We start from the raw sequence: 27,297 nt of genomic DNA on the forward strand, positions 1-27,297 counted from the left end.
AGAGCGCGTGGTTGCCTATAGCAGCCGCCTTCTTTCTCTAGCTGCATTGAAGTACACAATTACTGAACGCGAATGTCTCGCGCTCGCTTTGGCAGTCTACAAATTTCGCCCCTATTTTTAGGGCCGACCATTCGAAGTCATCACTGATCACCATGCTTTGTGCTGGCTTTTCTCACATTAGGACGCTTCAGGCTCCCTTGGTTCTTGGGCTTCGGGCCTCTAAGTTAAATTCCACTACTCAGTTGTGACAAAAAATCAGCCGCTTCAACCAACATGCCGACTGCTTGTCCCGATTTCCTGTCAACACACCAGAGACTTCTACCGCCACCGTAGCTGCTAACGTCATCTCTATGTCCGCTTTTCGCGACATAGGAATCAAACAACTGCGGGACACCTTCTTGCACGATATAATTCAAAGTCTAGCCCCGATGGCGTCTGACCATTCTCTTCATTTGTTTGAGATCCACGAAGGTGTATTGTACCGTTGCAACATGCGTCCTGACGGCCCCCGCAGACTACTGGTCGTTCCCCCTCATCTGCGTAAGAGTGTTCTCGCCCAGCTTCATGATGTGCCGACCGCCGGTCACCTCGGCGTGTCACACACTTGTGACAGAGTTCGCCGGCACTTCTGGCCTGTTCAGTATCGAGATGTCTGCCGTTATATTGCTACCTGCGACCTTTGTCAACGACGGAAAAACCAACCACCAATTCTGCCGGACGCCTTCAGCCACTCGATACACTATCAGAACCATTCTACCGTGTAGGTGTTGATCTTCTTGGCCCCTTTCCTACGTCTGAGGCCGGAAGAACTTGGAGGATGCTTCAGCTTCGCATTCAAGAGTACAACACGATAGCGTAATCGAGCCCTCTGCACATCGCCTTCTCAAGTGCAAGCATAGCTTCGGTTCTCGGTGCATGCCTCAGGCGTGCCGTAACGAAACGAACGACTATGCGCGTAAAATTGAGGGTTCCAAGATACCCCAGAACGCCTATAAGTAAGATTGTTAGGTGTACCAACCAAAAGGCGTACCAACGCAGCTGTTTTGTTGATGTTTTTGCTGCTGATGACGAATAAATACGTCTGAGTGCTCTGTAATGGGCGGGCCTTTAAAACGCCCACTCGTTGGGCAATGCACATGTTTTGACGCCTGCGCGATATCACGCTTCTGCCACTCAATATTACACGCGTTAAGGAGACTCCTTCCACTACAAAATATTCATATAGTGTTTTGTTCTGAAGCAGCTTAAAAAATTGGCTCAAAGCTTGCACTAAGCCACGCATAACTCGATACACAGCGATGCTTAGCGGTCCCATGCTTATTTATTGCTGTTTCGGGGCAAAACTTGGCTGTAGCGAGGTTGAACTTGGCTTGAACTTGGATGTAGCGGGGTTGAACCACCCTACCCTAGTAGCGAGGTTGAACTCGGCTGTAACGTTGTTGACCTTGTGATTTGACGTAGCTGCAACTTGACTGTAAAATTGTTCAACTGTTGCTTGAAGTTCGCTGTAGCAGGGTTGAACTTCGCTGTTACGGCGCATGAGACCGGTCAGCTTCTGGCTAGGACCAATCTTCGTCGTTCGAGTGGAAGAGCCGGACGGCATCGGGCGCCTTCCTTCGTCGATGGCGTAGGCCTTCCATCCCTTCGAGGTATTCTCGCATCCGCCGTTGCATTTACCATCACCTAGTATACTCGCGTTGTACTTACTCGGAATCTTTGGTTCGACTGCCGCTTCGCAGCCATTTGTAGAGTAGAGTAGAGTACATCCTTTAACTGAGCCACACACCCATGCTGGGTGATTGTTGTTGGGCTAACTGTTGCCTTCTTCAATTTTAGTGGGCCAGTGGTCAGTAGTGCGATTTACCCAATTTCTGTGGCACATACCCATTTTTTATGATAATTTTTTTGGTTCGTCGGACAAGGAACGATTTGCCAAACAGCTTCGCTGTTAATAGCGTTGCAAATGGAAAGTCAGCCAGAATGGCATATGACATTAGCGAGGTGCTTATCCTTACCGCTGTTTTAGCGTATAATAGGAAAAGGCCTTTACTTGATGTATTCGCTATAGAGATGATTGCGCATTTTATTGTGCCTTCTGTTCGTCATTGTGTCGCGATAATAGCATAATCAACATATTGTCGCGGTGCAGCGTCGACAAAAGACAACACCTTGAGACAGCGAAATAGCGTGTTCAAGTCAGCTGAATAGGGAAACCGTCTTCTTCGTCCTTGAATATCCACAGCCCCACTACGGTGTCCGTTAAATCCCCCCATCGTCGTTGTCGTCCACATGTAGTATACACACGTCATTTGTCTCCCTCAAAGAGCATCGCCCCGATGCTAAATCAGAAATACAGTTTTTTTTAAAAGCTCAAACAGTCACTCGCTGATATATGGCTTCATGCGCACAACATGCACGAGTTCCGGACGTTGCTGGCGACGCCTCGTACAAAAGGGACTGTTGGGAACGACTTCGTAAGTGACATCACTCAGTCGTCGCAGTACTCGGTATGGTCCGAAGTATCGCCTTAACAGCATTTTGGATAGTCTTCTTTTCCATATAGGCGTCCAAACCCATACTCTGTCGCCGACATGGTAAACGACAGTTCTACGGTGAACATTGTAGCGGCCTACGTCGTAGTCTTGCTGCTGGCGGATGCGCAAATGCGCAAGTTGTCTAGCTTCTTCCGCGCGTTCCGTAAACACTTCGGCGTCCGTGTCAAAGTCTTCACATGCGTGTGGCAACATGGCATCCAACATAGTCCGTACCTACCGTCCGTGAACGAGGCTGAACGGAGTCATGCGAGTAGTTTCCTGCTTGGCCGTGTTGTATGCAAACGTAATATACGGCAATATTTCGTCACAATTTCTGTGCTCAACATCTACGTACATTGAAAGCATGTCTTCAATCGCATTGTTTAGACGCTCTATCAACCCGTTCGTTTGTGGGTGGTAAGCGGTGGTCTTACGATGAGTTGTTCCACTCAGCATCAAGACGTGATCCAAAAGAGCTGCCGTAAATGCGGTTCCTCTATCGGTGATCACGACGGTTGGTGCACCATGCCTCAGTACAACACTCTCGATGAAAAATCGCGCCACCTCTGCCGCTGTACCTCACTGGATAGCCTTTGTTTCGGCATAACGGGTGACATAATCAGTCGCGATGATAACCCAGCGGTTCCATGCAGTAGAAGTAGGAAGTGGACCCAAAATATCCATTCCGATCTGCTCAAATGGTCTTCGAGGGACCTGAACAGGTTGCAGGAGGCCAGCTGGTTTAGTCGGGGGTGACTTCCGTCGCTGGCAGTTGAGGCAAGTACGAACGTGGTGCTTCACGGCTGTGGTGAGTCTTGGCCAGTAATACCTTCGCCGAACTCTGGCCAATGTTCGCGTGTACCTGAATGGCCAGAAGTCACCTCGTTGTGGCATGCTTGAAGTACTTCGGTGCGGGGGGCTGCCGCGATGACGAGCAAATAGGTGGATTCAGTAGACGAAAAGTTTCTTTCGCAAAGCACTCTGTCGCGTAAGCAAAATGATGACAACACTCTTGCGAAAACCCTGGGTGCCTTTTGAGATCTGCCGTCCAAGTGAATATTTAGGCCAAGCAACTCGGGGTCTTCACGTTGATGCTGCGCAATGGTGGTCGTATCGAGAACACCAAGGAATGCTGTTTCCTATTCATCGGGTAGAGCAGCCGACTCAATCGGTGAGCGGGACAGACAGTCAGCGTCCGTATGCCGCTTCCCCGACTTGTGCACGACCGTCATATCGAACTCTTGCAATATCAGACCCGAATGCGCTAGTCGCCCGGAAGGATCTTTAAGATTTCTCAACCAACAAAGTGAATGATCGTCGCTAATAACTTTGAAAGGACGGCCATATAAATACGGGCGAAATTTCGTAACCGCCCATATCACGGCGAGGCATTTCACGGCGCCCATATCACGGCGCCCATATCACGGCGAGGCATACTCAGTCGTGGAGTAATTCGCCTCTGTGCGTGTTAGCGTTCTGCTTGCATAGGCGATTACTCTTTCCGTGCCATCTTGCTGCTGAACAAGCACAGCTCCCAGACCTACATTGCTGGCACCCCGCATGGGCGTCTGCGCAAGCAGGCGTTTGGTGTGTAGCGACACCACGGACCCGAGCTAAGGGGGGTCTCGACCCTTCCCACGCCTAGCCGTGCGTGGCATTGCCGTGTCCGGGGAAAAGGGGATCCTGGGGGTTGAGCCGACGCCGGGTGATTGGGCCTTTAAGGCCCCCCGGCAAAAGCAACACACCCCTTTGGCCCTGGCTTCACGTAGACGGCACCCCTGGGCTGACCCACCCAGGGGAAATCGGCAGTCGCCTTTTCCTGTCTCGCTCTCCCCTCTTCTTCGCCTTTTCCTCACACTTTTCATCTGTCCTGTCCTCTATAGCGGTGGTTATAGCGCTGGTGTACAGCTGGCGCAGGCAAACTTGTCCTCGCACATTTCCTGTCGCGTCCCCTTGTTGGGCTCGGTGGTGGGTGGTTGGCACCGCCGCCGAAACATAACGCGAATGCTATGTTAAGCACATCTTTTTCGAAATCCGATCGTACCCTGAAAAGGGTACGGACCGAAGAACCTCTCCAACTCTTTTCAAAGACAGATGAACACTTTCCGAAGTACACGTTATTCACAGTGAGCAGTCAGACGAAAAAGCGAGAACGATCTCACCCTTTTTGGTGGCAAGAAGCTTAACTGAAAAACTGGGACCTGGTTACAAGGCATCTAAGATGGCTAGTGGCGATCTGCTCCTTGAGCTCAAAGATAGAAAGCAGTATGAAAACCTCTCTCAGCTCACATCATTTGGAAGTATCCCTGTCACAGTCACCCCACATAGGTCCATGAACACCGTTCGTGGTGTCGTCTCAGATGAGGATCTGTTGCACATCTCCGAAACTGAACTTCTTGACGGATGGAAACATCAAAACGTCGTCAATGTACAAAGAATTAAAATAAGAAGGGACAACCAAGAGAAGGTAACCAAGCACCTAATACTGACATTCGGATCGAGCGAGCTACCAGAAACCATAGAAACAGGCTACACAAAACTTAGAGTCCGTCCATACGTTCCAAACCCACGAAGATGTTTTAACTGTCAAAGGTACGGACATAGCTCTCTAACATGCAAAGGACAACCCACTTGTGTCAGGTGTGCCTCTAAAGACCACATGTCAGACAAATGTGAGGCTGCAGCTCACTGTGTGAACTGCGGTGATGACCACCCAGCGTACTCACGGTCCTGTGCTGTGTGGAAGAAAGAAAAAGACATTATTTCATTGAAAGTGAGAGAAAACATTTCTTTTAGGGAAGCCAGAAAGAGATGCTCACCATTCCATGGCACGACTTCTCACCAGGCCAGGCCACATCTCACCAGGCGAGGCCCGAAAACCGAACTGCCAGCTCGCGGATGCGGGCATCCAGTGCCTCGCAAGAGGCAATGGACACGACGTCGGCACCTCAGTTGCCTAAAGAACGGCGCGGTTCTTCCGACCGTGCCAAGAAAACAAAACAGCTCATCAGGGGGCCGGACGGAGGTCCTGCCTCCTGAAAGAGAAAACAATGCACGTGAACACTCACCAATTTGTTCCAGTACATACAGGACCATTTCATATTTAATATGGAGCCACATATAATACAATGGAACATAAGAGGCCTTCTTAAAACCCTCGATGATATACAGGAACTTATACACAACCTTAGTCCAAAAGTGCTGTGTGTACAGGAGACACACTTAAAATCGAAGCACACGAATTTTCTCCGCCCTTACGCCATTTTCCGAAAGGATCGCGACGATGCTGCGGCGTCATCAGGTGGCATAGCCATTATTGTAGACAGAAGCGTAGCGTGTGCACAACTAGAGCTTCAAACAACCCTTGAGGCAGTTCCCATCCGAGCCGTTCTTTTAAACAAACTAATTACCATTTGCTCACTTTACATACCACCACAATTTCAGCTCCACAAACGGGACCTAGAATTATTAATCGCTGAGCTACCACAGCCATATTTGATTCTTGGGGACTTTAATGCACACAATGTCCTGTGGGGCGACTCTCGCTGTAACGCCCGAGGACGTGTTATTGAACAGCTTCTTTTCACCTCTAAATTATGTCTCTTGAACACGAATGAGCCCACATATTTTAGCCTCGCAAACAAATCATACTCCGCCATAGATCTTAGCATTTCGTCGCCCTCGCTTTTAACCTATTTTAAGTGGAATGTTTTTAAAAACCCTTACGGAACTGACCATTTCCCGATCATCCTGAGTGCACCAACTGAAAACGAACCTATTCCGCAGGCGCCTCGGTGGAAGGCTGACTCAGCCGATTGGGAACTTTACCAAACCCTGACGCACCTGTCATGGGCTGACATGTCTGCTCTAAGCATAGAAGACGCCGTAAATTACTTTACAGCTTTTTTAGTTCATGCCGCTTCCAAGTGTGTTCCTGAAGCGAGTGGTGCAGGATCAAAACGCCGGGTTCCTTGGTGGTACGATGAATGCAGAAGAGCGCGAAGAAAGCAAAACAAAGCATGGGGTATGCTGCGCGAATCTCCAACAGCAGAAAACCTCGAAAACTCCAAGCATGTGAAATGACAGGGAAGGAGAACGCGCCGACAAGCGCGGCGAGAGAGTTGGGCAAAATTTATAACAAGTATCAACTCTTACACAGGCGAGGGGAAGTATGGAACAAGGTAAAAAAGAGTCAAAGGCCAACAAACATGCTCACTGCCCTTGGCAAACACCCAAGGAGAAAGCTTGGAAGACCAAGCTAATTTTTTGGGCGCACACTTCCAACACACATCCAGTTCATCACACTACTCTCATACATTCCATAGGTACAAAGCACAAATGGAACAACAAAAGTTAGAACGAAAATGTACAAAAACGAAGCATATAATCAACCATTCTGCTTAGCAGAACTTCTGGCATCACTAAACAGTTGCACTAAGTCTGCTCCTGGTTCCGATCGAGTCATATATAAGATGCTGAAACACCTGCCCTCCGAAACACAGAAAACCCTCCTTTCCTTATACAATGTTATATGGACCTCTGGAGAGATGCCATCTACTTGGAAGGAGGCCATAGTCATTCAAATCCTGAAACAGGGAAAAGATCCATCCTGTATTTCCAGCTACCGACCTATAGCATTAACAAGTTGCCTAGGCAAAGTGTTTGAGAAAATGATTAACTGCCGCTTAACACATTTCTTAGAATCAAACAAGCTGCTTTATCCATATGAGGCGTTTTTTTTCGAAATGGGTCAAATCCATCCAAAGAGAATTTGAGAAAACGACAAAAATTTCCTATGCAAACTAAATACAACGCTGTCAAAGCTATTCTATGATATGTTTTACATGTCGGCTAGGGGAATTTTCTGGCCACAATCAATTAAGAAATATGTAGCGGATTTCACCAATATTAGCATGATAACTTTGGATTTGGCTCATTTCGAATTAAGACATGGAATTCCATGCGGTATTCTTGAAAAAACTTTATTGAAATTCGGGCAGTGGCACATTCTTGCTTCGTCGGCGTCGACATTGCTTCTGTTCACGCTGTCGTCGACGTCTCGGGATCGATCTCTCGCCGATCTCTTCACTTCCATCAGAATACATGATAATCCAGCTCCGAAAGGGCAAAAAAAAAACTTGCACAAACACCCAGAAAACAGGCAGAGTAGTCAGGCTAGGCGGGAAATCACACGGAGGCTTCCACGTTCGCCGAATCACGTGATCGCCGAAGCGCTCTACTATCGGCATACTGGATTTGATTCATTTCGATCCATACAGCGCATGGATCTGGCTCAATTTCGTTTTGAAACGGGATCTGTGAGCACACGTAGCTGTTGGTATTTGACTCATTTCGTTCCGGTCTCTCTTTTAGAGGAAAGTTGAGAGAATGTACTTGCCAATGGAGCAATATTTTAGCTAGTTTCGGTTTCTGGATTTAGCCCATTTCGAAAAAAACGCCACATATCAGTGCGGCTTCCGAGAAGGTCGATCTACCACTGACCACCACGTACGTATTGAGTCACAAATTCGCGAGGCTTTTGTCCACAGACAATTCTTTCTCTCATTATTCCTCGACATGGAAAAGGCATAGGACACGACATGGAGCTTTGGAATACTGAGAGACCTCTCACACTTAGGCATACGTGGCCGGATGTTAAATATAATCGAAAGTTATTTGTCGAACCGCACATTCCGTGTTCGTGTGGGCAATGCGCTGTCACGACCGTTCGTGCAGGAAACGGGCGTACCACAAGGTGGTGTGCTTAGCTGTACGCTTTTTATTATAAAAATGAACTCGTTGCATCTTTCCATCCCACGAACGTTTTATTGTACATATGTGGACAATATCCAGATAGCATTCAGATCATGCAATTTAGCGATTTGTGAGCGGCAGGTTCAGCTTGGGCTGAACAAGGTGTCGAAATGGGCAGATCAGAACGGATTCCGGTTAAATCCACAAAAGAGCACCTGTGTTCTCTTCTCTAGAAATATAGGCCTCCACCTGATCCCGAAATTGACCTGCATAGTCAACGGCTACCTGTAGAGGCGGAGCATAAATTTCTAGGATTAATACTCGACTACAAGCTCACATTTATACCACACATCAAGTATATAAAAAACAAATGTATAAAAACAATGAATATCCTAAAACTACTGTCACGCACTGCGTGGGGTAGTGACAGGACGTGCCTGATGAATCTGTATAGAAGCCTCATCCGCACGCGCCTCGATTACGGGGCCGTTGTTTATCACTCCGCGACACCAAGCGCATTGAAGATGCTTGATCCTGTCCACCATCTGGGCATTCGCCTTTCGACGGGTGCTTTTCGGACAAGCCCGGTAGAAAGCCTGTATGTGGAATCCAATGAGTGGTCACTCCACTTGCAGAGATGCTACATGACTTTCGCATATTTTCTCAAGGTGAACGCGAACAACGAACACCCCTCAGACTCCACTATCAATGATCTGTCCAGTTGTGCCCTCTTTAAGAATCGTCCGGCGGTGAGACATCCCTACTCACCTCGTGTGAGGGGCCTGGCTTAGGAAATTGATGTGCCACTTCTTGAACACCGTCTGATGGCTCCCGCTGTGCATCTCCCGCCGGGGCAGTGGCAGGTCCTAGATTGTGTTACATCCTTCGAGGAAGTTACAAAGCACGCGCCTATCGCACATATCCGTACGTACTTCCTCGAACTGCAGCACAAGTACACTTGTCCGGAATTTTTCACCGATGCTACGAAGTCTCATAGTGGTGTGTCCTATGCAGCGGTCGGCCCATCGTTTTCGGATGTCGGCGCTCTGCACCCGAATAAAGTATCTTTACAGCTGAGGCTTATGCGATATGTGTGGCTGTTAAACACATTAAACATTTAAAACTACAAAATGCAGTTATATACACGGACTCCCTAAGCGTCGTAAAGGCTTTCAAAACATTGAAAAGACATAAAAATTCTGTCCTTGTCTCACTGTGTCTCACTCCGTGTCTCACTTTTCTCACTGTTATGCACTGTCTATGCACTCGGACAGCACGTCGTGGTGTGCTGGGTGCCAGGGCACCGCGAGATTCAAGGAAACGTGTTGGCGGACCAATTAGCTGCATCCGCCCACGACAACGCTGCCGATACATCTATAGCTGTCCCTGTTCTAGACCTAATACCGTTCCTAAAACGAAAGCTCAGGGCTTACTGGCAACGCTTATGGGACAGTGAAACACAAAATAAATTGCACTTGGTGAAGCCATACCTAGGACACTGGCCACCCATATCAAAAACACGTCGTACAGATGTCACATTTTGCAGACTTAGAGTAGGACACACACACAGCACACACGCACACCTTCTATTCGGTGGCGACCCACCGAGGTGCGATAGATGTGGTGGGCCACTAACAGTGCTGCGCATACTCGTACAATGCTCAGGACTGGAGTCTTACAGGAAAAAACACTTTGCATTATTATACCAACAACGCATACCACTTCATCCATCAATGCTAATAGGAAATGAACCTCTTTTCAAACATGAAGCTCTATTAGAATTTCTAAAAGATGTAGGGACTTTTAACGTTATATGCCCAGGGACTCCGTAGCACGGCCTCTCAGCAGAGGGTGCTGCCGCGGTGTGTACAATTGAGAAAGCACTGACCTCCCATCCCTTGGAGTCAAGGGTATCGACGAGGTAGCAGTGCTAATGCCACACTCTGTCACTTTATTACCACGATCGCTTATCACTCATCTTAATCACGCATGTTTCACATCACTTTCATGATTTTAACAATTATATATTTTTACGTACCTTTAGTGCGCATAATTTTAGGCCCTTATACAGCCACTAAACACCATCACTGATCACATCGTCTGTCCAATGACCTGGCGCTCTTTGGCCATCATTGGTCCTTGCGCCATTAAATACCATATATCATCATCATACATTGCTGGCATCCGTGTGAAGCATTGTAGGGGCTCTCTCGTGAAAGTGAGCAAGCGATGGAGGCGTTCGTAGTCGCTGGCGTAGATAATTAACAGCAGCTTCCTGTTCGGTGTTCCACTCAAAGGCAACGTCTTCTCTCGTGAATTGAGTAAACGGTGACGCAATGCGTGCGAAATCTGCGATAAACCGCCGATAATACGCACAGGGGCCGAGAAAGCGCCTGACAGCCTTCTTATGGGACGGTACGGGAAACTGTGCAATGGCTGTAATTTTTTCAGGGTCTGGACAGGTTGATCTTGGCAACACGCTCCTAGTGCTCAAGCCAGTCGTCAACGTCTTCATGGGGACCACCACTAAAGTGATCGGGCACCAATGGCTGGAAGAATGTTACCTTGGATGGGTTCGGAAAAGAACTGCTGTGGGGCAGCTGTTGTGGGTTGGCGTTGGCCATTGGTAGATGTAAACGGCGCCTGAGTGAAGGTTCCTGCGAATGGGTGAGCTCTGGAGCGAGGCCTCGCAACCGCCGACTGAAGCGATGCACGGGAGTCGCAGTAGATGATGATGCGGCCGGGCTGGATGAACGGCTCCCAGTGGGAGTGTGGAGCATCGGGCAGGCTTCCGCTCCGGCACCTCCACCAGTGTCGCGGTGCAACGCGAATAAAGACAACACTTTCAGAGAGCGAAACAGCATGTTCAAGTCAGCTGAATAGGGAAACCGTTTTCTTCGTCCTTGAACATCCACAGCCCCACTACGGTGTCCGTTAAATCCCCCCATCGTCGTTGTCGTCCACATGTAGTATACACGCGTCCATATTATCAACGTTTTTTGCGTAAACTTTACAAAAACGAACTGAAGACGGCGGTGAAGGACGTACAAAACATATCAGCGGAAACTAAAAACTGTTTAATGCGTAGATGAATATGAAATATATACAGTGACTCCACGCGTGCGCAGAACTGCTGAAGCTACCGACGCCCCCTGTCCTCGACATATTAGTTGTCCTCAACATATTTGTTCTTTGTCTGTATTGAATTGCGTTCAAGCCTCATTTCTATGTTGAATAAATACCATAAAATAAATAAAAATTGCGTGGCTCTGTGGTAGAACACCTGCTTGCCACGCAGATGGCCGGGATTCGATTCTCACTCGCACATGATGAATTTTGTTATTTATTTTATTTGCAACTTTCTCGCTTTTTTGGACAAGGACAAGATCATTATGTTTCGCTCACAACCAACGACGCCGTCACAGACATCGACGCCTGAATTTCTGCGAAACGTGCTTTTCAGTCTATTGCGTAGTGGAGGTGGATTGCAGTAGCCACCGCTAATGCAACCCGATACGCGATCACACGGGCTCTTTCAGCAGCAACTGTCGTTGCCACATTTGTCCTAGAGAACGCCATTCTACACCATAGCGCCCCTCCGCAGCTCCTCACCGACCGAGGCAGCTACTTCCTTTCCAAAGTGGTTGATGACCTTCAACGTTCCTGCACAACTAAAGAAAACTTTTAACTGATTATCATCGGCAAACAAAGGGTCTAACCGAGCGCCTCAATCGAACTCTTCCTGACGTGCTCTCCATGAATGTCTCCGCCAAACATTGCGGCGGGACACTAAGTTACCGTTTGTCACATTTGTCAATAATTCATGTTGACACGACATACCTGGGTTTTCTCCATTTTTTTCTTTTGTTTGGCCGTGACCCTACGATACCTTTCGACACACTCCTCCCGGCCAGACTAAGGTATACGTCGGAGTAGGCGTCGGAGTAGACGAATGCCCAAGAGGCGCGCCAAGTTGCTCGACGCCGACTAGCGGACTGGCAGGACAATCAAAGGCACATATATGACTTGCTTGAAATGCGAGCGCTTAACGTAGACAAGCACGTAAAAAAATAACACACGGACATGCGCTTGTTTATGTGTTATTTCTTTACGTCCTTGTCTACGTTAAGCGCTCGCATTTCAAGCAAGCAGAATGAATCACCAACTAGCCCAGTCAGCCATTTTTGCATATATGACGGCTGCCATCGTGACGTTCACTATGCACACGGCGAGCTGGTTCTGCTTTGGTCCCACTCGCGGTGCCTTGGTCTTTCGGATAAGTTACTTCCACTTTACTGCGGCCCTTGCCACGTCTTACGCGAACTGGCCGACGTCACCTGCGAAATTGCCTGTAGTGACACCGCCCTCGTTCCCCCTAGTACTGACATAGTGCATGTTACGCGTCTCAAGCCACATCACTCGACTTCTTCCTCATTAGCACCGCATTGAGACGGGCGTCCATGCGGGCCTCTAGACGGGCCTCAAATTCAGCTTCTGCACTCAGTATTGCCTTGGGTGCCGCGGGATCACTCTCTATAGCCTCGGTTACGGGGGGCGAGGGGGAGTGGTAGGCTGTTTTGATTACGATTCTAGAGATGACTTGACAAGAACTTTATTGAAGGCCTGAGGAACTCGAATCAAGTTGATGGCTCCGCCCACGATGGGACTGGAAGTTCAAGTTCCATCGCGATGTCGTGGGCCCTCTAGACGGCCTGGAGTTGGGTGTGTAGATCGCCATGCTTCAGGGATTCCTCCCATTGCTCATTCGTGAAGGGTGGAGAGGCATTCTAGAAGCGCGATTTTTTAGCAGCATCTCAATTTAACCATTGAGAGCTGCTATCTTGGTTTGCTCGGCACTGCGTGCTCCAGAGGGGGAGGTGGGGGCTGCCCTGCCCGTACCGCGCACTTGCGTTCCGTGTTTTCCAGCGTTGGCCCAAGCCCTGGTGTCGCCGCGTGGTGGCGTTCTCGACAGTTTTCTTGTGCCACCGAAGGGTGGCTGCGTTGGCGGTCCTTGCCTACTTTTCCGGTTGATGGCGCCGCATTCTCGGTGAAACAACCAGGAGGACTCTTTGACAGGTAGTATTGCCAAAAAACAGAAAAAAGGTAAAGTAAAAAGGGAGATGGCGCGTGTTGCAATAAGATACATAAACATGCAGGGTGGCAGAAAAAAAGGCAAAATAGAGATTGAGGAGCAGTTAAACAAAGGACAGATAGGCGTTTATGCGGTTACAAAAACACACCTTAGAGACTTGGAAGAGCAACCACATATTCAAAATTATGTTTGGGAAGGGTGCAACAGGATTATATCAGCAAGGAAAGGTGGGGGTGTAGGAATGCTAATTCACCGTGACGCCAAATGGGCTAGAGTCAAACAGATGTGTTCAGAACACCTCTGGGTTTTGGGCACAGTAGGTGGAAAGAAAACGTGCCTAGGGGTTGCCTACTTGTGGACGGGAAAGAAATGCAGAGAAAAGAATCAGGAGATAGGGGATTGCATAAGTGGGGATATTAAAGAATTTGGTAATGGCGCCGAAAGCATCCTTCTAGGGGATATGAATGCCCACATACATGACATTGACGGATATTCAGACACCAATGGTAAGTTATTACTAGATCTCTGCGAGCAACATAGTCTGGAGATAGTTAACACGGGGCCTAAATGTGACGGCCAGATCATGCGGAAAGTCGGAAACAAACACTCAAGTATTGATCATTGTATCATGTCCGAAGGAATTTATTACCAACTGAGAGAAATGAGAATAGACGAGGAAGGAATTAAAAGCTTGGGTACTTATCATAAACGAATATTATTACAAATGTGATATAAAACTGAAAATAAGAGCATGGAATCATAGTCTGGCACCTCGTATTTATATGACAAATAAAAAAATTTGGCAGATCCCACGTACCGTGGGAATCGATGTTATGCGAAGCATGCGCGGGATTGTGACTGTGGCGTAATTTTTCACATTGAGCGAAGCCTTACGGATTGACGCTAGAGAAATATGATATACACACACTCATATGTTGAAAAGTCGCATATCTGTTATATAACCAGTTGTTTACAGTAGCGTAATGATGGCACCGGCAACGTGGGTGTTACCAACACCACACGCGGGAAGTCGATATGTAATGCTTATATTCTTCAATGCTAAATAGCGCGAATCCGAACAGGACAAAGAAGGAGCACAGACGCACAGGACAGACGACTCGCAACTAAGCTTCCCTAGATATATACACAGCCGAGTGGCTCGCGCAGGCCGGCACACTGCACGTACGGTACAGTCCCAGTTACAGTTGTAATGCTTATACTCGTCCGTTATGACGGATAACGTGCGCACGTTTCATGAGACCATGCGTATGTGTAGAAGGGGTTCTTGACAGATCTTGAACAAGGTCATCATCACTGTGATCAGTGAGCACCAGCAGCTGGACCGGACTTGTTAATCGGATCCTTTGTGATCGCGGTTATGAGGAGTCTAAGTGTAGTGAAGCGCGAGGTGTAGTGCAGCTGGTGGAAATTTTGGACGCCTCTTACGACGCAGTGATCTATGATGCCTCCTGTCGTGGACATGGCAGCGACGTCTTTTGATGCCTTCTCTACATCCAATCCGTCTTTCATGCAGTATAAACCAAGCGTTGTTGGGTCTTGATAAATCAATGTTGAAGTCACCGGTAATGATGAGAGGCCTGGTTCTTCCAGCGGATATATTTTAGGAAGCATTGACGCTGGTTTTTGCGTAATCCACGTTGCGGACCACGTGGACGAGTGGATGGTGAGTGAGCGTCCTCCAGGTGTGTTCTGTCTTCAGTTTCCTTACTCTTCATGCGTCTGCTACGGTGGTGTAGCGGTTAGGGTGCTCGGCTGCTGACCCGAAGTTCGTAGGTTCGATCCCGGCCGCAGCGGTCGCACTTCGATGGAGACAAAATGCTAGATGCTCGTGTTCTGTGCGATCTCGGTACACGTTAAATAGTACCCGATGGTCAAAATTTCCGGAGCCCTTCGCTACGGGGACTCTCATATCATATCGCGGTTTTCGGACACAAGACACCAATAATTATTATCATTTTCCTTGCGTGTCTTGGAGTGTATTGGCGGTTGCTCTCTTGGTTGAGACTCTATCACCTATGGCACATACCCGCATAACATTAACTCTGGTCTACGGGTATGTGCCACACGTGACTGAGAGAAAGGGTTTCATGACCTACGCGACAGATATTTTGCGTTACTCATGTCGTGACCAGTGAATCGTGCTCGTCATACAATGATCCCCGGCTTTGCGAATTTTGGTATATTAGAAATTATGGAGACGACCAGGAGAGCGCCCAAACGTAGACGGCTAGATAGATAGATAGATAGATAGATAGATAGATAGATAGATAGATAGATAGATAGATAGATAGATAGATAGATAGATTGATTGATACGTGGATAGAAACGGCCAAAGGGCCTGAGGTTCGCCAAGAAATGCTTCGCATTTAAAAACTAGGACCATCTCCCCGAACGGAACCCTGATGGGATGCGAAGCAGCAGCGGTGCGCACGGCGTTGACCCGGTTGAAACGGGCGTCGACGCGGGCGCTGGACGAACGGTTTGAAGTGAAACTCGGTGTAGCGTGTACTCGAGTAAGCGATTGTTTGAAACGCAAATACACGGGAGGCGGGTTGGGTTTCGTGTAAGTTTCATTAACGCGTTTGGCAAGACTTCGTAGTCGTTGTGTCTTCAGTCGAGACACGGGCGATGGACCGGAGCGGGCGCGCGTTTCGCCTTGACAACCACGGGTGAAGCGAGAGAGAAGTGACACGTTCAGAGGTGTTGCGAGTGGGTGGAGCAGGCGACAGCTGCGAGCGCTACGGTGAGCATGCTGCGGGTCAGGGACAGAGTGACGTCAGCGCGCATCTGCGAGGGTAGCTTGCGCGGGGAGCGTGACGTCAACGCAAAGCTGTGGCGTGACCTACTTGGAAACGCTCCAACACCTACGGCGAGGGGAACGCGTTGCGGTGCATTCGTACGGACGCACGTAACGTACGGCGTTACGCACGTGGGTCAAATATCTGCTTCGCATCTAATAATAAATATAGCCGCAAGAGTCAACGAAGAAGTAGGCAAAATGCCAGGCAAGGCCTGGCAGTATAGTGAGCTGTTACATCTAATGACGAAAGAGATAGGGAAAGAGAAGAAGACTATTTGCTCGAAAGGAAAGAGGCGCCAAAAGGTTTGTGGAACAAGGAAATCCGGGAAGCGATCGAGAAGCGGCGTGAAGCATCACAGGAGCATAGAGGGGCAAAAAAGGAGAAGCGGCCGCTGGACGACGTCAACAAAATATGGGAAATATACTTAGAGAAAAAAATCCATTGGACAGAAATTGGTCGAGGCAAAAATGGAAGGTAAAAGTGAAGGCTGGGTGACAGAGATTCACGAAAAAAAGGAGGCCGCGCATAGGATATTTTGGAGCCACATAAAGGCGCTAGGCAGGAAGTCTGTCCCAATGCAACAACATATTTGAGATGAAGGAGGAAATAAATTGGAAGGGTACAAAGCGCTAGGATACATCTGAAGGGTAACAGCCAATTAGTGTAAATAGAGCGTCCAGGGGTGTTGCCCGGTGAGTAAAAGTGTGGCGGAAAGAGCAACCGAGGAAGAGCTAGTACTCGAGAATTTCAACTGGAAAAAGGCCGAAGGAAAAATTCCAAAACGCACTGCCGCGGGTTTAGATGGGATTCCCGTTATCCTCACTAACGAACTAGGACATAACACGAAAGAAGCACTGCTGAAAGCCGTAGAAAAATGCTTACAGGACAGGCAAATACCGGCCAGTTGGCGAAACAGTAGGATTAACTTAATTTATAAAGGCAAGGGAGAAAAGGACAAGATTCGCTTGTATAGACCACTAACCATTACATCGGTCCTATACAGGTTGGCCATGCAAGCCGTAAAATGAAAATAGAAACGTGGGCAGAACATAGTGGTATTTTAGGAGCACTCCAGAATGGATTTCGAGTTGACAGACGGTTAGACGATTGAGCTGTTTGTTCTCACTCGATGTATATAAATATCTAAAATAGAAGATATGGCATTGTACTTGTCTTTTCTAGACATCACCGGGGCGTACGACAATGTTAATCAGGAAATTTTGTGAGATATATTGAAAGAATTCGGCATTGGCGACGACTGTGTACAGCTTTTGAGCGAGATATACCAAGAAAATACAGTTTGCATAGAATGGGAAGGAGTTTGTAGCAAAGAGAACGTTGATATTAGCAAGGGGCTGAGACAGGGATGTCCTTTGACCCCGCTGTTTTTCATGCTGTACATGGTGAATATGGAAAAAGCGCTAGAAGGTAGCAACTTTGGTTTTAATCTGTCACACAAACAGGGCGGCGTGATGATTGCGCAGACGCTTCCAGGATTATTTTATGCTGACTATATAGTCTTATTTGCTAACAGTAGAGATGATATACAGCAGCTGGTGGATATTTTCGGAAGGGAAGCTGAAGCTCTAGGACTAGGATTTAGTGCAACAAAATGTGGATTGATGGTATTAAATGACCCTTGTGATCATGCGGTGCCAATAAAGGGCCAAGAAAAACCGAGGGTGAACGAATACAAGTACCTCGGAGTATGGATAAATGAGGATGACATGTACATGGAGGTACCGGAAAAAGCCTCGGCAGCAAAATGAAAGAGGAATGCTGCAATAATTAAGCACAGAGCCTTGTGGGGATACAATAGGTACGAGGTGCTTCGAGGTCTGTAGAAAGATGTAATGGTTCCGGGGCTTACTTTTGGGAACTCAGTGGTGTCGCTGAGGGCAGAGGTGCAATCGGGAATGGATATAAATCAATCAACTGTGGGACGCCTCACGTTCGGTGTTCACGTGAAGACGACAAATGAGGCTGTAAAGGGCGATGTGGGAAGGGCAGGTTTTGAGGCGAGGGAAGCTCAGAGCATAATAAGGTTCGAAGAAAGGCTAAGGAATATGCAGGAAAGATGCGCAGAGATGGTGTTCCGTTATTTGTATAGGAAGACTGTGGACACACAGTGGAGAAAGAGAACTAGGAGGCTCACTAGTAAATATACGGCTGGTAGTGTAAGCAATATGTCAACAAAGAGCTTTAAGCGAAAAGTCAGAGAGGTGGAGACGATTTACTGGACGGCAGCTATGAAGAAAAAACCGGCTTTAAGTAATTCCGAAAGGGTATTTTTGCCCTTTCGGGAGGGAGGAATTTTACAATATAAGGAGGGAGGCATTTTACGATAATTCAAGGGGCAGCGCCTTACTGTTTGAAGCGAGATCGGGTTGCCTTAGAAGACGTAGTTATAAAGCGAGTTTCAGTAAAGAAGAAGAACAATGTACATGCTGCGGGGAAGATAAGGAAATGGCGGAGCATGTTCTCATTGAATGTGGAGATATCCACCCAGGTGTATTTGGGCACGAGCCTTCATGAAGCCTTGGGTTTTAGGGATAACAGTGGAAAGCTGAACACACCCGCGATAGAAATAACGAAGAGACGGTTAGAGTATTGCTGGCAGAAAACTAGAGAAAAGCACCAAAATGAATATTTGAAAAATATAAGGCCATTCTGCCGTAAAAGGCAGAGAACTGGGCTGAGAATTTACTTGTTTTTCCTGTAGTAAGATTGAGGTAAGTGAAGTAGAGACATTAGGCCAACATTAAGAAAAAGAAAAGAAAAATGTATATGTATGCATATATGCTTGTGCATATGTATATATACATATATGGTTTCGAAAGAATGTTCCTGGCTATTGGTTTTATTATATGAAATAAAACTAGTCACAGTGAAAAACATAACATTTATTCTGAGCTTTCGGCCGGGGACGGGCCTTTATCAGAGAAGGCCGGTCCCCGGCCGCAAGCTCAGAATAAATGTTGTTACGTTTTTCATTGTGACTAGTTTTCTTTCATATATATATATATATATATATATATATATATATATATATATATATATATATATATATATATAGGGAATGAAGAAAGAAACTACGACTTTCGTTGGTTTGGCACTGTATATTTTCACTAACGTTTCGTCTGGTGGACCAGACTTTGTCAAAGTCACTTTGACAAAGTCTGGTCCACCAGACGAAACGTTAGTGAAAATATACAGTGCCAAACCAACGAAAGTCGTAGTTTCTTTCTTCATTCCTTATTCTATCGGGGTCCGCGTGATTCTTTTCCCACTACTATATATATATATATATATATATATATATATATCTATATATATATATATATATATATATATTGTGGGGTTCGCCGTCCACACCAATGAAAGGCGCTGCTCGTCGGAGTCGGGGTGGCTCAAAAAACCATTTATTAATAAAACTTTAACCTTAGGGCAAGAAGGGTAAAACACAAGAACAAGCTCAACCAAGTTCGAAGCACAACGTCCGCGCCGGTCCCCCTATCCTTGGCCCCAGTGGACCGCACGCCGCGCACACCCACGCAACTCACGGCAGTTCGCCGGCCACTCCCCCAGGGCCGCTCGCTGTGCTGGTTTATAAAGCATTCCCGCATGGAGGCACATGCGCAGTGGCGCTCGTCGCTGCTTGCCATCACCGCCGCTGAAGGCGAGGGCGAGGATTGTTATCCGCGATCCCCACACATTCCCCGCCTCAAAAGTGAAAGTTCGCGATGATAGTCTACGCCGATTTTTGTCTTTGTGGCCTTTCACCACCGTCGTTTGGGTCTCCGTGGGTACCGCCTTTTCCGGTGCATTGCCCAGAGCCTTGGCCGGAGCCCTTACCGCTGCCTTTCCTTGGCCGCCTTTGCAGCAGCTGCCTTTGCTTTGATGGCGGATGTCTTGCCTTCCTTGACCATGGTTCTCGTGGCTTCTTGCGTGGTTGTCTCGGTTGCGGTCGAGTTGGGAGTGGTCGTCGTCGCTCTCGTCGCTGCCCTCGTCGTTCTTGCCGGTAGCCACTGCACCTTCTGCTGTGCCGTTCTTTGCTTCGACAGAGGCACCACGTCTTTGCGGCCCTGCTACTTCATCGCCTTCGGTACTTAGTTCTCGGGCATCGCTCGCAGCCTCTTCCCACAACACGTCCATAGCTTCACCTTCCAATGCATCTGCCAGGCTCTCTGCCTCCACCACTCTGTCGTTTTCCAAGTAGTCCTTGTCGCCTTCTTCCTCCTGTTCTCCTTCCACGGCCTTCTCTTCTAAGCATTCTGCACATTCTTCGGCCTCACCGGAGCAGACACCGGTCCGTTTATCGACGAACTCGACATCGTCGAGAACTTGGGCGGGTACACCTGCTCCTACGTCATCTCTATCGCCACTCACGCCTTTGCTCGTCGAGGCACCTTCCACGTTAGCCGTGAGCCAGTGTTCGAGGGTCTCCTCGTTCTGCGCCAGTGTGCTTCCTCGAATAGCTGGAATCGCCGGTTCCTGACCAGCGGCTGGTCCTTGCCCGCCATCTGCGTTCGAGTCGGCATCCCATGCGACGTCGGCAGCTGTGGTAGGTGTCGAAGTCTCCGCGCTCGTACTCCCTCCAGTCGCAGTGGCTCGGTCCACCTCGTCCACGTTGGCGTCCGAATCGTTCTCCTTGCTGCCGACAGTCCCAGCCTGCTCAGCCCCGCAACCAGCGTCCTCGTCCGCTCCAGCCGCTGCATAGCCCACAGTCGGGACCGCAGCGCACCTCGCTGCCAAATAGGCTGCGGACGCGGCGTCTCCACGCGCCGCGCAGAACGCTGCCGACGCCAGGTCGAGGCGCTCCATCGTCTCAAGAAGATTCTTGAGAGCAGCCTCCATTCTTGTCGGTAGCAGACGTCGCCGATTACACGTTGGGCGCCAGTTGTGGGGTTCGCCGTCCACACCAATGAAAGGGGCTGCTCGTCGGAGTCGGGGTGACTCACAAAACCATTTATTAATAAAACTTTAACCTTAGGGCAAGAAGGGTAAAACACAAGAACAAGCTCAACCAAGTTCGAAGCACAACGTCCGCGCCGGTCCCCCTATCCTTGGCCCCAGCGGACCGCACGCCGCGCACACCCACGCAACTCACGGCAGTTCGCCGGCCACTCCCCCCAGGCCGCTCGCTGTGCTGGTTTATAAAGCATTCCCACATGGAGGCACATGCGCAGTGGCGCTCGTCGCTGCTTGTCATCACCGCCGCTGAAGGCGAGGGCGAGGGTTGTTATCCGCGTTCCCCACAATACATATATATATATATATCTATATATATATATATATATATATATATATATATATATATATATATATATATATATATATATATATTGTAAAGGCGTTTATTGACGGCTGGATTGACGGCGACGATGCACGACAGTCACGACGAAGCGCAGACTCTCACGAGCACGAGGAGCTCTTCGTCTCCGAGAAGAGACGAAGAGGGCGACCCACTAGAAGGCGCTGAAGAGGACGGCCCATTACAACGTTCCAATGCTTCTCTACAATTACCCCGGGTACGAAAAGGGAGCCGTCCGGCGACCTAGCAGCTGGTCACTATGAGCGGGTCATGGTAGGGCTTGAGGCGCTCCACGTTGACAATGTCGCGCCCTCGACGGCGCATGTCGGAAAATGGGTCGATGGGTTCAATCAGGTAGTTGACCGGGGATGTGCATTCGACGACACGGTAGGGGCCTTCGAATTTGGGCAGCAGTTTCGAAGAGAGGCCAGTTGCAGTGGTAGGGACCGAGAGCCACACGAGTGCTCCAGGTAGGAACGTGGGTGCAGAAGTGTTGGTCTCACCGCGGATGCTTTTCTGCCGCTCTTGGTCCTGCGTAGTAAAGGTCTTCGCAAGCTCGCGACACTCCTCAGCAAGTCTGGCTGTGGCAGAAATAGGCGCACACTCAGATCGATCCGGCTTGTATGGAAGGATTGTGTCGATTGTGTGCGACGGGTGCCTGCCGTACAATAGGAAAAATGGTGAGAAACCAGTGGTGCTTTGAGGGGCGGTATTGTAGGCGTAGGTGACGAAAGGTAGAATGGAATCCCAATTTGTGTGATCGGCGGCGACATACATCGAGAGCATGTCGCCGAGCGTGCGGTTAAAGCGTTCCGTGAGCCCATTCGTCTGCGGGTGGTAAGCAGTAGTTTTGCGGTGAACAACGTTGCACTCTTTGAGGATGGCTTCGACGACTTCCGACAGGAAGACACGGCCTCGATCGCTGAGCAGCTCCTGGGGTGGAGCGTGGCATAGCATGAACCGGCGGAGCAGAAAGGAGGCTACATCGCGCGCTGTAGCCGCTGGGAGGGCGGCAGTTTCGGCGTATCGCGTAAGGTGGTCTACAGCGACGATGGCCCAGCGGTTACCAGCCGAAGTCAGAGGGAGTGGCCCATACAAATCGATGCCAACGCGCCCAAACGGCCGGTCAGGGCAAGGTAAAGGCTGCAGACCTGCTGGTGACTGGTGCGTTGAAGTTTTGCGGCGCTGACAATCGATACAGGAGCGAACGAACTTCTGCACGTAGCGGTACATGCCTCGCCAAAAGTACCGTTGGCGAATGCGGTGGTATGTTTTCGATACCCCAGAGTGCGCACACTGCGGATCAGCGTGGAACGATTCGCATATTTCAGAACGCAGACTGCGGGGTATTACTAGTAGCCACTGGCGGCGGTCGGCGTTGTAATTGCGTCGGTGGAGGAGGTCGTCGCGAATGGCGAAATGGTGGGCTTGACGACGCAACGCGCGAGTGGATGGTGTTGCCGAAGGATCAGTGAGCAAGTCTAGCAGTGAAGCGATCCATTGATCCTTGCGCTGTTCGGTAGCGACAGTGTGAACGTCGATGGAACAAACGGCATTGTGAGACATTGAGCTGTGGGTATTGTCGTCAGGCAAGGGGGAGCGCGAGAGTGCGTCGGCGTCAGCATGCTGGCGTCCGTTGCGGTACAGCACGCGGATATCGTAGTCCTGTAGGCGAAGTGCCCAGCGGGCGAGGCGGCCTGATGGATCCTTCAATGATAACAACCAGCAGAGTGCATGGTGGTCGGTGATGACATCAAATGGGCGACCATACAAATAAGGTCGGAACTTCGTAAGGGCCCAGATGATCGCCAGGCATTCCTTTTCGGTGACGGTGTAATTGGTCTCGGCTTTGGTGAGCGTACGACTTGCATATGCCACGACATATTCAGGGAACCCTGGTTTGCGTTGCGCAAGAACAGCTCCGAGGCCTACACCGCTGGCGTCCGTGTGTACCTCCGTTGGGGCCGTAGGGTCGTAGTGGCGTAGTATGGGAGGAGACGTCAACAAACGACGGAGCTTTGCGAACGCGTCGTCGCATTCGGACGACCACGAATGTAGGGGCCCGTTACTTCCAAGGAGCTTCGTCGATATGATGGTGGCAAAGTTGCGTATGAAACATCGAAAATAGTAGCACAGTCCTACGAAACTGCGGAGTTCTTTGACGGACGTTGGTTTGGGAAATTCGGCCACGGCCCGAAGCTTGGCCGGATCGGGAAGGATTCCGTCCTTGGACACGACGTAGCCTAGGATTGTCAGCTGCCGTGCTGCAAATCGGCACTTCTTCAGGTTCAGTTGGAGGCCGGCGTTGGTCAAACGCGTCAAAACATGCCGCAGACGTTGAAGATGCGTAGAGAAGTCCGGAGCGAAAACGACGACGTCGTCCAGGTAACACAAGCACGTGTGCCATTTCAAGTTGCGCAGAACGGTGTCCATCATGCGCTCGAAGGTCGCGGGCGCATTGCACAGACCAAACGGCATGACGTTGAACTCGTACAAGCCGTCGGGCGTGACAAAGGCTGTCTTCGGTCGAGCGTCATCAGCCATGGGTACTTGCCAGTACCCCGAGCGCAAATCGAGAGATGAAAAGTATTCTGCTCCTTGGAGGCTGTCAATTGCGTTGTCGATTCGCGGCAGCGGATAAACATCCTTGCGAGTGATCTTGTTGAGCCGTCGGTAGTCCACACAGAACCGCACGGAACCGTCCTTCTTCGCAACGAGAACAACGGGAGACGCCCATGGGCTGTCCGAGGGCCGAATAACGTCGCGTCGAAGCATATCGTCCACTTGCTCATTAATTACCCGACGTTCTGTGTGAGACACGCGATATGGACGTTGCCGCAGTGGCGGCTGGGCGCCAGTGTCGATGCGATGCGTAACGGCGGAAGTGCGGCCGAGAGAAGTTTGAGCGACATCGAAAGAAGAGCGAAATTCGTCCAATAGGCCCAGAAGCTGGGAGCGCTGGACCGGTGTAAGATCGTCAGCAATGGAGGACCCAAAGACATCAGCGGGTGATGAACCAGACGTCGAAAGAGCGCCGAGCGTACTGCAACTGCGGCAGTGCATTTCATCTGGTTCGTCCATAACTTGTGCGTCTTCGAGGGGTTCCACGCTGCCGAGACATTCCCCTCGGACCAACGTAACACTGTACGGAGATGGGTTGATAACAAAAATTGACGTACTGCCCTGCGTGACTTGCACGGTCGCGAAAGGCACCAGCATGCCTTTCCTCGTGCAAACACGGTCAGATGGCGAGAGAAGTGCAACGGTGTCGGAGAGACTGGCGCAGTACACTGACACCGCCGTCGATGAGTTTGCAGGCACCTTCGTGTCGTCTTTGACAAGTACCTTGCCCGCAGCCGACGGACTGTCTGCCGGCGCCAATTCAGAGAAGGGTGAGAGCTCTATTTCGGCTGGTGCGCAATGAATGACGGCGTCGTGGCGGGAGAGAAAATCCCATCCTAGGATGACGTCGTGAGAGCAGGCAGGAATTATGATCAATTCGACGGCGTACAGAGCATCCTGAATAATGACGCGAGCTGTGCACACCGTTGTTGGGTGAATACTTTGGGCGCTGGCTGTACGGAGGGAGAGCCCGGAAAGCGGCGTCGTCACTTTTCGCAGTAATCGGCTAAACTTGGCGTCCATGACGGATACGGCGGCTCCAGTGTCGATAAGGGCAGATGCGCGAACACTGTCCACAAATACGTCAATCACGTTCGAGGGGCTTCGCTGAGGGCTTTCGCAGTTCGATAGCGTCGCAGCCCTTGCCTCGTGGACTGCGACGACTAGTTTTCCTGGTCACGTGTGACCGGCCGTGGCCGCATCGGCGACAGTGATCGGCGTCGTGGTGACGGCGAACGGCGGGTAGATGGAGCTGGGCGAGACGGCGGTGACATAGGCGGCGCTTGGTCATAATAAGGGCTGCTTGATGAGCTGGTCAGAGTTGATGCGACCCGAGGCGGCTGCACGCGATTGCAGTAGCGTGCGACTTGACCGGCGCAACCGCACGCAAAGCAAATGGGACGGTTGTCGGAAGTGCGCCAGCGGTTCGCGGGTCCCATCCATGTCGCAGAACGGGATGGACGAGGCGGCTGCTCATATGAGTGCATTGTGGGCAGCAGTCGGGGCCTGGGGACGACGTCGACGTATGTAGGCGGCACAGCCGCGTCGAAGGCCTGTGGTCCGAAGACGGCTTCGGCGTAACTCCGCGGGCCAGTCACAGGAATCGCTGGGGGCGGCCTGGCTACAGCTTGCGCGTAGCTTAGTGGTGCAGGCACTAGAGGCGGCTGGTGGTATTCGGGAATGACCTCCGAGATTTCTTGCTGAATCGCTCGGCGGAGAGGAGGCAGAAGCGTAGTTGGCGGCTGGTCAACATGCTGCGGTGGAGTGAAAGCCAGTAGAGAGACCTGGCGGGCAATTTCCTCACGCACGAACGACTTGATTTCGGCGAGCAAGGTGGAGTGGTCAGGAATTGCCGACAAGCCTGCGAGATCAGCATCGCGTGATGGCGGTCGATGGGTCATCAAGCGCTGCCGGCGCAGCTCCTCGTAGCTTTGGCACAGGGTAATGACCTCTGCCACTGTGCGAGGGTTTTTGGCAGCAGCAGCAGCATAGTGGCAGCAGCATAGTGAAGGCATCGTCGTCGATGCCTTTCAGAACATTCCTGATTCTGTCAGACTCCGACATGCTCGCGTCGGCTTTCTTGCACAGGTCAAGGATGTCCTCGATGTAGCTCGTGAACGATTCCCCTGCCTGCTGAGCTCGTTCACGTAAGCGCTGTTCGGCTTGAAGCTTACGAACGGCAGGGCGGCCAAACACGTTGACAATGGCGGTCTTGAAATCGGACCACGTCGGGAAATCGGATGCATGGTTGTTGTACCACATGCCTGCCACACCCGCGAGGTAGAAAACCAAGTTGGTCAGCTTGCCTGCTTCGTCCCATTTGTTGGGGACGCTCACACGCTCGTAGATCGCGAGCCAGTCCTCGACGTCGGTGCCATCCGCGCCGGTGAAGACAGGAGGGTCGCGGATACGGGGGACACCGGGACAAGCGGTCGGGGCAGGAGGCGGCGTTTGCAGAGCGGCGTCTTGCGGCATGGTAGATGGCACGGTACGGGATCGCAGCTCCAGGGGCATCGAATGGAGACCGGAGTTGTGGTGACGGTACAGCACTCTCCACCACTTTGTAAAGGCGTTTATTGACGGCTGGATTGACGGCGACGATGCACGACAGTCACGACGAAGCGCAGACTCTCACGAGCACGAGGAGCTCTTCGTCTCCGAGAAGAGACGAAGAGGGCGACCCACTAGAAGGCGCTGAAGAGGACGGCCCATTACAACGTTCCAATGCTTCTCTACAATATATATATATATATATATATATATATTGTTACGTGTTGTTGTAGCCAACTGGATGACGAGGAAGAAAGCCACACGGTACGGGCAGGCGTACTACAGGAAGACGAAGAGGATGAAGTGAAGCTGAGGCGACGGTGCCATGTTTGTGTTTGAAATATAGCGTTCTTTTCTGTTGTGTGGACGTCGTGTGGTGTCAGCGTTACATTTGGTGACAGCGGTGGGATGCGAGCGATGGATGGACTGAGGGACGAGTTGGTAAGTTCCATGGAGGAAGCGCTGGAGGAGCTGGACCGCAGGCAGCTGCACAGGTTCGAAGAGTTTCTTCGGTGTGTTTTGGGAAAGGAAGTGCAGTGTGCTGACGATAACATAGGTGAAACGTCAAAGGTTCAAGAACGGGGCAGCGTTGAGGAGCAGAGCATTGTT

General features: G+C 50.1%; 1 protein-coding gene across 1 annotated transcript; it reads right to left on the bottom strand.

Moving 5' to 3' along the window:
- Window positions 1–19,715: 19,715 nt before the first annotated feature.
- LOC119405846 (uncharacterized) lies at window positions 19,716–21,059 on the bottom strand. Its single transcript, XM_037672676.1, has one exon. It carries the CDS (start codon window positions 21,057–21,059, stop codon window positions 19,716–19,718), a length of 1,344 nt encoding a protein of 447 aa, XP_037528604.1.
- Between the last annotated feature and the right edge of the window lie 6,238 nt (window positions 21,060–27,297).

The sequence above is a fragment of the Rhipicephalus sanguineus genome, chromosome 9 (genome assembly GCF_013339695.2).
Source record: "Rhipicephalus sanguineus isolate Rsan-2018 chromosome 9, BIME_Rsan_1.4, whole genome shotgun sequence".
NCBI classification, from domain to species: Eukaryota; Metazoa; Arthropoda; class Arachnida; order Ixodida; family Ixodidae; genus Rhipicephalus; species Rhipicephalus sanguineus.